Source organism: Amblyomma maculatum, chromosome 9 (genome assembly GCF_055883805.1).
Source record: "Amblyomma maculatum isolate TAMU_Amacu chromosome 9, ASM5588380v1, whole genome shotgun sequence".
Classification (NCBI taxonomy): Eukaryota; Metazoa; Arthropoda; class Arachnida; order Ixodida; family Ixodidae; genus Amblyomma; species Amblyomma maculatum.
This window is the reverse complement of record NC_139352.1, coordinates 21,569,652-21,586,290: the sequence shown is the minus strand read 5'-3', so window position 1 is coordinate 21,586,290 and position 16,639 is coordinate 21,569,652. Positions and strand designations below refer to the sequence as shown.

The window sequence follows — 16,639 nt, the reverse complement described above, 5'->3', positions numbered from 1 at the left end:
TTGGCGTGTCGGCAATGTCGGCCATACATAGAACTAGAACTGGCACATTTCCACCACATGCCAATGTTGGGCCAATCATCTGTGCTGCCTGGGAGGTTTCCTCCAAGCTGGGAGTTCATGGCCACATGACATTGTCAGAGAGCCTTTAAGATATGCTAGATTTAGCCACATGCAGCTCAGTAAAGCCTATGAGGTTCAAGAAATTACAAATAGTAATGTCCTCAAAAGTCGGCATATCTTTGTAGCAAAACTACTCTTTTAGCACATCATACTTCGAGAGAAATGTCGCCGTGTGAGCTAAACCACTAATGTCAAACCAAGGCTTTCAGCACTGATGTAACTATAGAGTACTGACAATTGCTTGTAGCTCATGTGGTAACTGAATATACTGCATGTGCTTGTGATACAAATACCAGAAAGTAACATGTTTATGCACATATTGAAGAATCTTGGCTAGCAATCTCTGTAGGCATTGCGATTCTGTCCTCGTCCCTCTTGGCTCCGTAGTGCACACAATCCATATTCTCTTGAAAGTGATTACCTTTTATCAGACCAAGTGCTGCCGAGAAATACAAAAATAGACCGTGGAAAGTGTGAAAGCATGTACGCATCATACCAGTTCAAGAGAGCAGCCAATGTTTACATAAGAGATAGGTAATTCTTTGATTTCTACTGCAAAGCTGCTGGTGAAGTTTTACAACAGGCAAATATAAAAGAAAATAATGCATTTGGTCAAGATGGTGTCTGCTACTTGAAATTGCAGCACTCAAGAAGATGAAACACAAACAAGCGCTTGTCCATGTTTCCTCTCTCAGTTCATCTTCATTTGAGCGCCGTGTTTTCTTCTCAAGACAAAACAAAGAAGCATCTACCAGTCTAATAATATCCAGATGGTACTGCTCAGAAGTGATGCACGTGAACTGTGTTCTTGCACATACATATATAACCACTTCTAGTTTTCTTTTAATCTCCAAATAAGAACTAACTTTTATCGCACTGCCATTTAGGTTGCATATAATCTCATGCCAAGTGCAGCCGTTTAACGTAGTATAGCCAATGGTGATTACTCACGGTGGTTCGCCGTCTCCATTAAATATGCTGTCACCCGCAGTTAGCCTTTGGTTGTTGTCCCGTGGTGACCTAACATTGCCGTTGTTGCTTTTGAGGGCCAGGCTGCAAAAAGCAAAGAAGGTGCAATATTTTAATGTTGGCACATTAAGAAAGAGAATGCATATATGCGGGAACAGAAAAGTCCAGGCCACATCACATCAGTATACCGGCTCACAAATCTGCATCTTTTGTTGATGCTGCTCTTTATGTTCTCACTGCAACTGGGAAAAGAGGAAGGAGCTCTTTAACCAACTTTTAGGCTGAGCATGTGTGAGTAGAGAAATAAAAAGCTTTTCAGTCGATGGGCTGCACTTTGTTTCTATACTGGTGTTAAATTCCTAAGTAAGCACAACCATCATTGTTGAATTTTGACTAAATAACTTCTTTAATATTGGAGTGCATAGTCAAGCTCAGCACAGCCTCAGCAGAATTTGCTGTGTGCTCAGGATCACAGAAAGGTCGCCGTTTTCGTAGGAATTAAGAAGCATTGCAATATTTCAAAACCAAGGTACTCAAGCAGGATCCATATCTGTACACAAATTACAGATGTTATTTTCTTGTTGTGTTTTTAATCACTACTTCAACAGACCAATGTACATGGTCGCTTCCTATGGAGAGAATGACCCTTTCTCGCTTCACTCCCTCTGTACCCCTGCCCATGTGCAAGGTAACAAATTGGGCACTATGCCCAGTTATTACCAGTTACAACCGCCCTAGTTTTCCTTAATTATCCTTCACTCTTGCACTAACTCTGCCTGCATTCAGCAGCTATGTTCAAACCCACCTGGAAAGCTTGACGGGTTTCTGCAAGCTTGCATAGACTGGCCGCGATCCTCTCCTACAAGAACAGTGAGACACAGAAACGAAAATCATTAAGTTTTTACCAAAGGCACGGCCTCATAAGGCGTCAAGGCTGGGCTGGGGCAGATAATTTGCACAGAACTCGACCATGGGTCTACTGCCAATATACCCTCCGTGGGTATGCGAAATGCACAGTGAATAAGTCTGATGGTGGTTCTTGAAGATACGTAGCAAGGTAATGTCGTTTTCTTTACCACAGATAAAACTGATGGCCATACTTTGCAAACTGACAGAAAACTGCCTCCATCTACTGCTTTCTGTCAATTCCAAACTACCCGTCCCCTAAATATTTCCGAATGAACTGGACAAAAAAAATGTACTTGCATTATGTTTTGACTTCTGAATTATTATCGACAGAACTTCTATGATGCATCAACATAATGGTATCAGCACAGAGCTATCACTAGTGCTATATTATATGCCACATACCACAAATGGTGCATGACGTACGATGTCGTCAACTCTTAGTTAGAACGTCGCACTGCGCCGCTGGTCCTCTGCAGAGCCATAAAATCTATTGTGCAGAAGCAGTGAGAGCCATAGGTAGGGCTTCATGCTCTCGCTGCTCCTGCGCTATAGTTTCTACGGTGCCCACCAGAAGCGCTTTGCAGATCACCAGCAGTGCGGTGCAATGTTGTAACTAAGAGTGGACAACACCGTATATGTCACTTTTTCTGTGACAATGTCACTGTTATTCGGCGTCCGGTACAGCGTAAACATTCTGCACAGATTGCATTTTACAGAACCCCTCCATTCTGCAACTTTTCAAACTAGTTGCAGAAAATTTACAAGGTTAGAACGTTGCTTTAAAAAGTCGTGAGCTTGTAGAAGCCTTGAAAATCTAACTACCAGGTCAAAATTCAGAGAGCAGTAAGTTGCTCAGAGTTCCTATAAGGCTTTTTTGTTTCTGGATATGCTGTCTTTAAGGGCAAGCTAATCAACCTACAGGTCGTCTCGACACAGTGCAGTGACCATAAAGTGCAGGTATTGCGCACGGCACGCACTCACCAAGAACAACTACAGCAACAGCACCAACAGAAGCAACATGTCTTGGACTGCTTGTCGCGCACGGGAGTCGCTGCGGACACTTCCTGTGGAGGCGACCCACTGTTGTTGTTGTTCTGCAGGCTCCCACACACCCGGCCCGAGTCTCCGCCGCCCGATGGCTCGGACACCGAAATGCCGACACGGCTTGGTCCCGCCCACGATGGGCTGTTGCAGGGAGGAGAGAAACATTTTCAGGACAGGCCTACAAACTTGAGATGGTCTCACTGGACACAATATAGAAACGTAGGACATTGTTTAAATGTTTACTGTATAATGTTTTGTGCAGCTCTGCTTAAAAAATAACAGTAAAAGTAAGGAAGAAAATATGCAGTCTGTCACATATCTCTGTGGACACCTGAAACAAACTGTAAGGGAAGAGAGGAAGGTGGGATTGAAAGGAGGGAGAGAGGAAGAGGTGCCGTAGTGGTGGGCTCTGGAATAACATAGAAGATGGTTAAAAGAAGACTATTTAAGTTCTCTACACTGAGTTAATTAAGCAGGAATGCATATGCTGAAAGATATGGGGTTGTCTGTAAAGCAGCAACAGAGTATAAATACGGATGAGAAAACAGCCCACTGAGCCTCCCAGAATAATTTTATGGAGAAAAATGTATATAGAGTAGAAAATAAAGGGTTGAAAAACAAAACAGAGTTGACGTTTAACGCCCATTTCTCTTCCAGTTCCTGACAGAATCGGACAATTCCTGTGCCATGAACGAAAGTGCAGACAGTGGAATTGTTGCATGTTAATGATTTGGAGCTGCTGAAAAGCTTAAGTGACACCAATATTTAATTGCAAAGCTGATATTACATGGCAGAATCTACCACTTGGGCAGCTCCTTTGAGATGAGAGGATGTAATATGAACATTGAACCATTCGGAACACTTTTTTTGTTATCATGCTACACAAGCACGTTTTCATGGCTATAGGCTGAGATGGAGCTTTATATTTATGTCAGCTGGCACCTCACATAATGTGGTAGCTGATGACTCTATGGTAATGAGTATACATAAAATAATAGAGGCGCGTGTTCTGTGTCTTCTTCTCGTGTGTGTGTCTTCCCGTGCGCTTTATCTTCAGTCAAAAGCACAAAATAAGGGATCAGTGGTTGAGCAAATAGAAAACATTTCATGTATGCAAGTGAGAATCGGCAAGGGGAGCTGCAGACGGGAACCATTATAATGCGGTTATGTCATACCTTAAGGCGGAGCTTAGTTGTACCCCCAATATCCTGTGGTGACTATAGTATCTTCCATGGAAAAGTAACCACTTTTTCTCGGTCATATATATATATCAGGTGCACATATGTAACTTAATTCAGTCTTATTTTCTAGTAAGAGCAGTTAATGTTCCTCTAATTACATACAAGCAGTCGTGATTTTGAGTGATTGCAGTATGGAACACTATTGCCGTACGAAAAATAGTGGTTGGGACATATAGGACAAAAATATAAATATTGATTTTCCCATGAACATAGTCTGCAATACCTAAACAAACAAGAAAAAACAAGAAAATAATACCATGCTTGACAATGTAGGATGAATCCTATCTCTATAGTTACCGGGTGCGGGTGACCCTAGCGACACCACTGCTCATAACGTTTAATTAATTCATGATCGAGCTGATGACTTCTTTTTCAAGTTGAAGCATCACAGAGCTTGTCAGAGTTTGGGTTTTGATATGAGACACTGCACCTCGGATTGTTTTGTTTTTAGAGTGGACTAGCTCTGCAGAGGCTTTTGTAACTGCCGCTTTCATATGTCCTAGTGCACATTTCAGATTCATGCGTCCTCGCGCAGCACCTGGTGTCTGGAACGACGACAACGGGTGCGCCGCCGGCCGCCGAGGCGATGGAGGGTGCCGGTGAGGGCTTCTTGGCGGCGGGCGCGGGCGCAGCCGCGGCTTCCGCCGCCGGCGGCTGTAGCCTCGCGGTCGCGTCGGGCCGCGTCGTCTCGGCTTCGGCGGTCCTCGGCTCTGTCGTCACTTCCGCTTCCGACTCTGCCGTCGTCGCCGAAGGGGGCGTGGTCGGCGGCACTTGTTGCAGGCCGTCGCCGTCGGGTGGCGCCTGAGTCTCCGGCGGCGACTCCGTTGTCGGAGGCGGTGATGAGGTCCGGGCGGTCGGGGCGGGCTCGCCGGGGCCTCGGCATTCGGGCGCCTGCCGCTGCTGTTGTTGTTGCTGCTTGGGGTGTTCCTCCGGCTGCGGGTCGGCTTCTTCGGCTGCTGAGGCCCTCTGCGTGCTGTTGGACATCTGCGCAGAACACGGGACAGGCTCAGGATGCGGGGGGCTTCGAGCGCGCAACAGTGGCAAAAGGGGAGGAAGGTGACGAAAGCGACACAATAAATAATGCGCTGAAGCACAATAAAGACAAACAAAATAAAAAGTAGCGAGAACTGTACAATAGAGTAACGGGACAGGCAAGAACGAATGACAATATGCAGTTTGCTGGCGAATACGCAGCGCTCTTGGGTGGCACCCTCGGGCTGCACAATTAAGTGACGATAAACTCTACTCAGAGATTTTGCGCAAGCACACACACACACACACACACACACACACACACACACACACACACACACACACACACACACACACACACACACACACACACACACACACACACACACACACACACACACACACACACACACACACACACACACACACACACACACACACACACACAAAAAAAAAAAAAAAAACTGGGGTCTTCAGTACGGACTACGATTTCGGCACGCAGCCATGTTTATGAAAATAAAGCTTTGAAATTGTTCTGTTCTCTTGTTGATCTGATACCGCCGGCCGGTTGCAACTTTGCGAACAGACTGTGCAATTAAAGCGCAGAAAAAGACACCGAAACACTGAAAATCAAGCTGAAAATTAAGGAGGTCGGTACAGGAGGAACACTGATGTTTACTTATAAATGAGAGCTCGGGTATGAACGCGGCACAGACATAGAAAAACGGGCGCAGTAACGATTGTCGTCTGGCGGCGCCCCTGCAAAGCATGCTTCACTGCAGCTTGAGGTGGTTTGAGAGTAAGCCAACCGTTAGGAAGCCATGAGGAAGTAGGACGCCGGAATTATATTTGCAACTAAAAGGGAGCCAAAGCCAGCGCAGAAAACAAAATACAGACAGTGCAAACGTCTAATTACTATCGGTTGCCGATACGAGTAGCCCTCGGCACGCGGCCGGATGCACTCGGAGAAAGCAGAGGCCGGGCGGCTTCCATCCCTTGGAACAAGATGCTTTCGCAAATCTCTCCGCCGCGTATTATGTTCGTATGGTATTTTTCCTGTAATAGTTCTAACTAAACCGTGCCAATTTCGCCAACAGTGATGAAACGAACGTGGAAGTAGTACATGCTACTGAACTTCTTTTGCCCTAGATTTTGGCTCGCGCTTCTGTTTTTTTTTTTTTTTTTTTTTTTCACATAAGCGTACTGTTTGCCGAAAGGAAAACGTGTCATGGGAAAGCAATCGCCTGTATGCCCAAATTCCAGGGAGGACATTTGCAGGCATGTTATCTCTCTCACTATTCCAGAGGTCTGAGTCACCTGGAAGCTTTCATGGGGTGGTCGAAGCTGCCTCTCATTATGCAAGCGCATAACACGTACTCGTCTCTCGGAAGGGTGTGGACATGAAAGCGAGGTATGTACTGTGCTGAAAGACGATGACACCAAACGGCATGGAATCGACACATTGAATGGCGTCCCGGGGACGTTCTTCGTCCCGAGATAGCAGTGCACTCGCTGTATGATTAAAAACAGGCAACAACGCCGGACACGATATCTGATAATGACGGCATTCCGACGTTCGCAGCATAGGAGCCAGCACAAGGTGCTGATTTCGTCCTTAGCTGATGTTCCTTTAGTAAGGCGGTACTTTGCTTCCTGGATTTCTAGTTAAAGCTGATGGCTCGGTTATACAACATACACCACACGGGTTTATGTAATTATTTGTATATTGTTGAACATCTAGTGCCGACCATTATTATAGGCCGGCCGGTAATAGCACCGCGCTTCCATTAAGTGCATAATAACGAATAGAGGGACTATTAACGAAGGATTTCTTTTTCAGCATTTTCTTGTGAATGAATCTTGTATTGTTTTCTGCTCAGCTTAAGCTCTCTTGCCTTCGGTAATTATAATAATAATTATTAGCAGCAGCGACTTTCGCCTCGCCGTGAGCGGGACAAAGCTTGGCACACCTGGGAGTCAGGTTAACAAAAGCCGCGCAATTCTTCTCTTTTACTATACATTTGGGTCCGACTTTCTTTTTTTTTTTTTTTTACATCTCTTGCAGCGGTCAAATAAAAACGTAGATTAAGATAAGGAGGCAGTTCCGAACGAACATGAGCGCTATAGGAAAGAGAGAAAGAGAAGGTGGGAAGCAACAGCTGCGCATCAAAGGACTCGGGGAGATGATAAAGCATGGGGTAAGGAGTAGCAAAGACGAGGAAGGAACAAAAAAAAAAAAGAAAAAACAAACAAACAAAAAAAGAAAATAGGGTGCTGCTGTTATCGAAAACACGCTCTCTCGGGCGCTTCGGATTCGACAAGAAGAGCAAGGGCCCGCCGAACTCTCCGCTGCAGGCCCACCACTTCCAGATGACGCGGTGCATTACGCAGCGACAGGTTCTCCTTCTATAAACAAAAAGAAATCTAAAACAACAGAGTACGCGATAAAAGTAAGACAACTAGTATAATGAAAAAAAAAAAAAAGAGAGGGAGAAGGAAGAAGAATATATTTTAAGGGAGCTTCTTTATGTTGGAGGAAATCACACTATATCGAGAAAGTCAAGAAGAGAAAAAGAAAAGTAAAGGAGAAAGAATAGAAAACAAATCCCAAGAAGTTTCCTTTTTGTAGAAAATAACAGAAAAACAAAGCAAAGAAAGAGTAAAGAAAAGAAGGAGCAAGGAAAGAAAGGAAAAAAGAGAGGGAAGGGGAAAGGAAGAAGAATTAGAAACGTAAAGTAGAAAAAAGATAAGGAAGGAGGAATCAGGGCAACTGATTAAAAAAAAAAGCAGAAAGACAAAGACATGAAGTCCAGAACTGCAACAGTGCATTAACATGAAGAAAAAAAAAAATAAGCCAAGAAGGCAGGGAAGACAGCCGTGAAAAAGCCCATCCAGCCGTAAGCATGTGGGCGAATGTTGTGCTGTGCCAGTTTATCGGAGAGAAACCTGCCGCTCGTCGTCGTTTCTTCTTTCGTACGCGTTGACTTTCGGCTTGTTTTCTTCTGGTCTCAAAAGCGAGGACTCAGTTTTTTCTCTCTCTTTTCATGTTTTGTTTAATTTGAGATGTTTACGCTGACAAACCGAAGAGAAACTGGCAGCATGCGAACAAAACATTAACAGTGTAAGTTCGGTCAGTTATGTAACAGTTTCGTTCGAGCTTTTCCTCCGGTATATATTCTTGTCTAGGATGACCGGCTTTTAAAAGCTGAAGTAGTGCCCCCCCCCCCCCCCCCCCAAAAAAAAAACGCGTACGTGATTTCCTTTCAACGTTATGACCCAGCTGTTCTTTATGCAACGTGGTGTCATGCCATTTCACTCCTATCAGTTAGTCAAGTTAAACTAGTTTGCGATAGGGAATCGAGCCAACGGCAGATGTACACCTTATATTGTATGTAGTGTAGGTGCAGCTGTCCACTGACAAGTGAGACGCATACTACGCTCTCATTTTGTTCACGCCAGCGTGCGTACGTCCCGCCGCATTGGGTTCTCGTTTCCGGTTACCCGGCTACTTGCATGCCCCACACTTCTCAGCTTCTTTCTTGGCGCAGCGGCTACTGCATTAGAGAGATTTAGCTTACCGTGATCCACGATCCGCCACCGTAGCTCTCTACCGCGCATGGGCGGGGCGGGGTCAAGCTGATTGGTCCTGATGCAGCAGGTCTATGTGCTGACATCCAATATGTGGCGCCATCTGTCGGCGTCAAGGGGGGTCTGGGCATGCGCAGTGGAAAGCACGGTGGCGGATCCCAGTAGCGGATCGCGGATCACGGTAAGCTAAAACTAGTTTTTCTTGAACCAACATTTTTGGTTCATGGCCCCTTTTCCCAAGCATTTCACCCCAGAAGAGCCGAGCACCAGGCCGGGGGAAATCTTGTACCCATTGGAAACCGGTGGGTACCCGGCGGGACTGGGGATCGAACCCCGTACCTCCCGAACGCGAGGCGGATGCTCTACCACAAGGCCACCGCTTCGGTTAAAAAAGGGCCACATAACGGGCTGTTGCCGCGCAAGGCGGACTTATTGTTGTCCGGTGGCGGAACGAGTCACTGCCACATCGGCGCAACTATTTGGGCCGTGACCCCCTTTCCCAAGCATTTCACCCCAGAAGAGCCGAGCACCAGGCCGGGGGAAAGCTTGTACCCATTTAAAAACCGGTGGGTAACCGGCGGCACCAGGTATCGAACCCGGTACCTCCCGAATGTGAGGCGGATGCTCTACCACAAGGTAAGCTAAAACTAGTTTTAGCTTACCGTGATCCGCGATCCGCTACTGGGATCCGCCACCGTGCTTTCCACTGCGCATGCCCAGACCCCCCTTGACGCCGACAGATGGCGCCACATACTGGATGTCGGCACACAGACCTGCCGCGTCGGGACCAATCAGCTTGACCGCCCCGCCTACTCGCGGTAGAGACCCATGGTGGCGGATCGCGGATCACGGTAAGCTAAATCTCTCTATTGTTTCCGCTGCACATCTGTCGGTGTTGGCGTATCAGCGTGGCTCTTCACGCGGTGTCTGCAGCTTCAAGGCTCTCTTGTCATCACTAGACGGGCGCTATGACGTCACCAGAGCAAATGCTGCGCGTGATCGCGCCGGCCACTTGACCCTCCTGTCAACGCGAACGGAGCCGTGTGGTGTACTGCTCTCTCAGATACGCACGTCACCTCCGCGCCGTGGTAATACTGCGAGCACGCCTTGGAAACATGAGGACGAGCAGTACTAGTGAATTCAGAAATATCAAAATTCCAGAATAGCAATGGCACACACTAGCTGGGCTGGATGAAAGGCAACTGCAAGGTTTTAAAGGGTGAAAACTACAGGTAAAAAACACGTTAAGGGACCCAGCGGAAGACCGGCGTCGTCGTTGTGAGAGAAAAACTAAGAGCATACTTCTAGCAGATGCTAGTTCTCCGGTTACATCACCATGCAGTGATTGTTCGGTGGGTCGTGCCATGTCACTGGAGAAGATGACGAGACAAAAGCTGCCAACTCGGGCAATTACTTCGAGAGGGTAATCGAACCCTCCGGGGTTGATCCTGAGTCAGAGACCCACACCTCGGTCACGCTGACATGTCCGTATGTGGCTTGGTAAAAGCAGCTCGAGCTTTGAATATCTATGTCGCACCTGGTCTTGCACACGGCGTGGTAGCCAATGACTGCGTGCTGATAACCAGTACGTGTGAGGGAATGTGTAAGCGTATATATCATACCGTTGAAGGCAAAGCTTAAGTGTCCCCAAATTTATTTTGTACTAGCATTTGAAACGATGACGTCATCTCGAAATATCACTACGATGGTATTCATGTTTCTCCGGAGAACACAACACTGGGCAGGGGCCAGACACGTATTCGTCACAGGAAGGAATAATCGATTACAATTGCTTCAACTGAAATGCAAATAATTTTATGATCGGTTACACCCTCCAAAAAACATCCAAGCAATTACAGAAAGGTAACACATTGTCATTACCTTATTGTCCGTGCCACTTTTATTGGCGTAAGACCATATATATACGCCCCGCAGTGGTTAGGGCGCTCGATTACTGTGTCCAAGAATGCGGGATCGAATCCCGGCCGCGGCGGCCGCTTTTCGACGGAGACGAAGAACAAGCCGCTCGTATGTTGTGCGATGTCAGTGCACGTTAAAGAACCACAGGTGGTCGAAAACCACTGCGACGTCTCTCATAGCCTGAGTCGCTTTGGGATGTTAAACCCCATAAACCAAACCAAACCATACCTATACAGACTAGAATGACACGGCGCACCACTCCTGATCCGTTGTCTGTTGCATTTTATACGCTGCGAATTTGCTCTTTTCTGTTTTCATCGGTGCTGATTGTACGTTTTCATGTGGAAATATGAGCAGCGACATTCAAGCCTCTCTCGGTGTACGGGCTCGAAGGCCAGGCGGAGTTGCTCGGGGAAGACCTTGCGGTCCTTGCTTATCAGCTATGGCACGCAGTTACGCCCGACCATTGTACCTCAATCGCGGAAGAATATTCCGCTCTAGCATTGAAGCTTGCCACCAGGAGGTGTCGAAGAGACACCGGTGGTTACACAACCTATTTTTTCGGAGGATCAAAAGTAACCGATAGTAATCAGGTGACGAAAAAAGAAATCGATTATCGATTGCTTTACTCTTTGCAAAAATTAATGAATCAATTAAAGAATTCGAAGAAGATTCAGTTTATTACAAGCAATCAGTTACTTATAAGTAGTTATGTAAATTTATGGTAGGGTACCTATCGTGACATCCTTTACATATAGCGCCGGTACATTTTGACTAAGGAACGTCTGCTCGAAAAAAGGAAAACACATGCCTCCGAAGGTAAAGCCCGTGTAAGGCTGTTGGGGAAACGCATGGCGGATACAGGCGAAGGCAGCGGAAATATTACTATGCATGCGATGACAGCATTACTAAGCTTTTCTACACTGCTTCCACGCTTTGAGAAGTCTAAATATAATCATCGCCCTACTGATAAACCAAACGTTCTGCGGGGCAATAACCTCATAAAATCTCATCTAATCGCATAGACTCTCATACGGTGCACATCATTATCATAAAATATCGTACAATATTTATGATAATCTGCAAGAAACTATGAGACTTTATGCAATTATATGCGACTTGTATGATCTGTTATGTGAGTTGAGTGAGATTGTGTGAGAAAATGTGAGGTTATTGTCTCATACAATTTTTCAGTAGGGCGCTTCAATTGACAACTGCCTTATCACACCGAATACTGGCGAAAATAACTTGGTTATAACGTCCTCCACAAGCTTCATTCATGCGAATCCTTGAACTTCATCAAATTCCTTAAGACGATTCAACTTCCTTTTTTTTTTTTTTTAGACGCATAAGCCCGTAATTTTAGCGGCCACAGACGGTGATCGTCTTCTCGTTTTCATTTTAATTATAACCATAAAATAGAATAGAGCATGCAGAAAAACTACAGCACGTCGCCTACAGCTCACGCTGCAACGAATAACGAATAGCAAATATATCTCAGCGAAAAAAAAGAAAACATTTTGGAGAACTAATCATTCCGCTCCGGAAAACGAGGGACAAGGCTGAACAAGCCGCGACCAGCAATTGACTCCGCTAATCGGAGTATAGTGCTCTAGAAGAGTGCCGTATTTGTCTAGTCGCGTTTGCATAATTGGAGACGTAAAATTCCTGTTTATTTTCTTTCGCCGACAAAACAGAAAACGGAGCGCCGAGTGAGGTAAAAAAATATATTTAGCATAATAGAGGCAGAGACACCCCTTTGTCCGTGTTTTCTCACCCTCGTTCTTTCCAACAGGAAATGGCGACAGTGAGCCTCTGAGCCATGGAGGAAGGAAATAACCTAGGAGAGGTCCTGACGTCACTTTTTTGAAGCCGGCGCGGCCGCGCCACGACCGGACGCTGCAACGTCTCTCCTCCTTTTTTACACTCTGCCTTTTCTTTCTCCGCAACGCTCACAAACCCCAGGCCCTTAGCAACGCTGTTGCTAGTGGCCCGAGTTTTCATAGCAACAGCGATGCCGTTGCTTATGGCCCGACTTGGCTAAGCCTAAATTTTGACGTCACTTCCGCCACACTTTCTCCAATGCATTGGGAATGGCAAGGGCCTCTCAGTTGTTTCCTTCCTCCATGCTCTGAGCATTTCCCAAGACGTCGTTCAACAAAACTTCTGCTAAGAAGCCGTCATCAATGCAGGTCAGAAAAAAAAAATGTTGAATTTTAAAATGCTGACGAGCACTTACTCCGGCCTATGTATTCCTTCTTCACATTTTGATATATATTTTTTTCCTCCAATCGGATACGAAAAGGAACGGAAAACCGGATACGCGGACTTCCAATCCGAATCCGAGCCGTATACTTATAGCTCTCTAATGAGGACGCGGAGACTCTGGGAGGCACGGAGCGAGCGGAGCAACAGCGGCACAATGGATAAGATGGAGAGCGCGGCAGAACCAATGCATTGAACTCACCTGCTCTGGGTCCTTTTAGATTGAACCTCAATGAAAAAAAAAAAAAAAAAAAAAAGATGGTTTAAGCATGGCTTGAACCTAGTTATACGAGCGAAATCTATGTTAAGCACGGTTTTGCATGGTTTTACAAGGTTGTACACGGCTTGATGGCTTGAATTAGGGAAACGCTAAAGGGGGTGGGGTGGGGGCTTCTCTTTAGGAGTAGACGTATATCGCCTTTAATACCGCATTTTTGTTCAGCGATTTATTTTATAATTTTATTGAAGTTGGTTTTTGAGGAAACGATCGCGCAGTATGTTCTCGCTTGTCTGTGGACAGTTCAGTTCAGTCGGTCAGTCGTGTCCGACTCTTCGTGACCCTATGGACCATGTCACGCCACGCTTTCCGGTCTCTATCTTCCTAACATCACATAACTTCATCTACAGCGCCTCGAGGATGCCATCTAACCATCGCGTTCGCTGCCTACTCCTGTCTGTGGACACCTATGCTTAATTTGTAAACTGGTTTACAGAAAAGAAAAGGTGCAGCATCTGTCACACTTCGCGATGAACACCTGAACTGCGCCGTAAGAGAAGAATGCTTGAGGTCGAATTTCAAGGTCATTCGGACCCAGCGAGGCGAAATCCGAAGTTACATCATGGGTAGTAGAGGTTACTTTCTAAGAGTCCCCACGTTACATCATGGGTTGTAGAGGTTACGTTCTAAGAGTCCCCACGTTACATCATGGGTAGTAGAGGTTACGTTCTAAGAGTCCCCCCAGCGAAGCATCTGCCTATGTGGGGAACTGCGCTTGAATTACCCGTAGGTGAGTGGTAATGTGCAAAGAGAAGACCGCACAACGCTTGACGTTGTTGTTGTTCGCCTCCTGAGATATGACACAATTCACGAGGAGGAATTGGCAAGAACTCGCTGAGGAATCCCAAGGAAAACGATCGAAGTGATCGCAATCTAAAGGGGAAGTATTAGTCCTGTACGAATGACACTGAAATGAAACTGAAAGCATAACGAGCAGATAAGAACACACCATTGATTGTGAATAAAAAAAATTAGTTTTAAAGAAAACCCAACTTGTGAGGGTTTTCTTTAAAGCTCCTTTTAAGGGCTTGCTGTGGGCAAGGGAATGTGCAGCAATATAACCTAGTCAATCAACTTTTCCGGGCGGTTGTGAAACGTTTGTCGGAGTAAGCCCATATGTATGGATACGAGTTTAGGCGGGAGATTTTGCACCGCACGAGAGTCACCGATACCTAACACTGCCGAGATCTAAAGGAGCGCACATTCCATGCCTGCAGGTGCAGCCAAAATATCACGGAGCACGCTTCGGCGTTTAAAAATTTTCCGTAAAGAATATCCGGTATGGTATGGGACTGTGGTATGATATGATATGGTATGGTATGGTATGATATGGTATGGTATGGTATGGTATGGTATGGTATGGTATGGTATGGTATGGTATGGTATGGTATGGTATGGTATGGTATGGTATGGTATGGTATGATATGGTACGGTATGGTATAGTGCATGAAGCCCAGCACCCCAAACCGATATCGGCTGCGGAAGACGCCGTAGTGGAAGGCTCCGGTATTATCTAGCACGAGGAGTGTTCTTGATGTGCACGGTATGGTATGGTAGGGTATGGTACGGTATGGTATGGTATCGAAGTGCAGGTGGTGGTTTCGGCTTTGTGGTTTGGGCCGTTCCTATAAAAACTAAGTATGATAAGAGTTTGAATGCCGAACCGTGCTTGGCAATACAGACTTTGTCAAAGTATAAAAAAGAAGAACCGAACAAGGGTAAATAGGGTACGCCTCAGGTCGCAGATGAGCCAACGTTTCGACAAGTGGACTTGTCTTCGTCTGGGCGACAAGTCCACTTGCCGAAACGTTGGCTCATCTGCGACCTGAGGCGTACCCTATTTACCCTTGTTCGGTTCTTCTTTTTTATACCGTGCAAACCATCTTCTTCCTTTCGTTCTACCTGAGACTTTGTCAAAGTTATGCGAAGCCGGAACTGTACACTAAATGCTGAAAATCCGCGGTAGAAAGTAAGGGATTGCTGCACCTATACGCCTACGAAAAAAAAAAACACCTTTTGTTGGCAGCAGCGACATATATTGCTCCCCTGACGAGAACGGGTAGCTTAGTAAGCACTCCACGATCGCCGACGAATAACAAAAGCGATATATAAAATAGAAGAGGGAGGCGGTAGGGGGTGTGTTGGTTGTTGCTTGCCGCAATGAAGAAGCATGCACTGCGCTGTTTTCAGGCGCTGCCATCAGTCGGCGAAAGTTCTGCACAAACTCGAGAGGTGACATCATTTAGACCGACGTGCAGGTATAGTGCCGATATTCACGCCGTGGAGCCCATGAACAACTCGTTGCGGAAATACGACAAATTCATCACTGTGCAATTAATGGAGGACATGACATCATCTTCCAATGGCTTCCAGGACACAGCGGCATAGCGGGCAATCTTCGGGAGGACAAGGTCGCACGATCAGCCCACCAAGACGGCGATTGTGTGTTGATTCCCTTTTCTAGGGCAGACTCAGCGGGCAGGCTTCTCGCACTTGAGCGGGAACACACACTCTCCTTGTAGAATTCTGGCCAGTTTGCGAACTGCCACTTAAAGTCCCTGGACCCTGACCTGAAGCTCCGGCTTCCACCTGGCCTAACCCCACGCGAAGAAACTTTGCTGTGCCGCCTGTGGGTTGGTGTAGCATTCACAAACTCGTATTCTTTTACAATAGGCGTGGCAAACAGCCCTGCATGTACAAACTGTGGATGCGACGAGTCTATAGGCCACATTCTTTGTGAATGCCCTATATACAGCGAGGAAAGACAGTGTCTGTGCCGTACGCTGAAGCATCTAGAGGGACGCCCATTGACTGAAATTAAGATTTTAGGTCCCTGGCCACGGCGATCGTCTGCGGTGAAGGCCTCCCCGGCACTGCTCCGCTTTATGAGAAGCACAGGCCTAATCGAAAGACTGAGTTTGCTATGAGATGACTGTGACGTGATGTGAGGAGACATGCCTGTGATGTGACTGTACTAACTTCACCCATTCATCTCTCACAACTTTTATATCCACTCACCCCTTTCACCCAGTGCAGGGTAGTAAACCGGTTGCTATTACGGGTTAACCTCCCTGCCTTTCCTCCTCATCTTCCTCCTCCTCCTCACGCCTTCTTCGATCTGTAATTGTTCATTTTTGCGTGGTTGAGGGATGTACGTGGGATCTCGTGTTTGCGAGCGGATGACATGAGGCGCGCACAGGAATTATACAATCAAAACACTCAAAACCACAGTCAACCAAATTTCCAGAATGATTAGAAGGGTGACCTGGCACCGGAAAGGGATGAGGGAGGAGGACACCCTCCGCCTTGTACAGGCCCTAGTCGTTGGCAGGAT

At 46.4% G+C, this 16,639-nt stretch overlaps 1 protein-coding gene across 3 annotated transcripts in view; it reads right to left on the bottom strand.

The window, feature by feature from the left end:
- The window catches only part of LOC146178563 (uncharacterized), a 145,058-nt gene that overhangs the window by 11,131 nt on the left and 117,288 nt on the right, over positions 1-16,639 (bottom strand). For 2 of the 3 annotated variants that reach the window (XM_084578374.1, XM_084578375.1), the window contains exons 2-5: positions 4,822-5,267; positions 2,980-3,183; positions 1,895-1,948; positions 1,072-1,173 (exon numbers count right to left, since the gene is read on the bottom strand). In XM_084578374.1, the coding sequence (XP_084434500.1) occupies positions 1,072-1,173; positions 1,895-1,948; positions 2,980-3,183; positions 4,822-5,267 (806 nt within the window). The remainder of the gene's footprint in view (positions 1-1,071; positions 1,174-1,894; positions 1,949-2,979; positions 3,184-4,821; positions 5,268-16,639) is intronic. The other variant, XM_084578373.1, reaches the window with a different exon arrangement.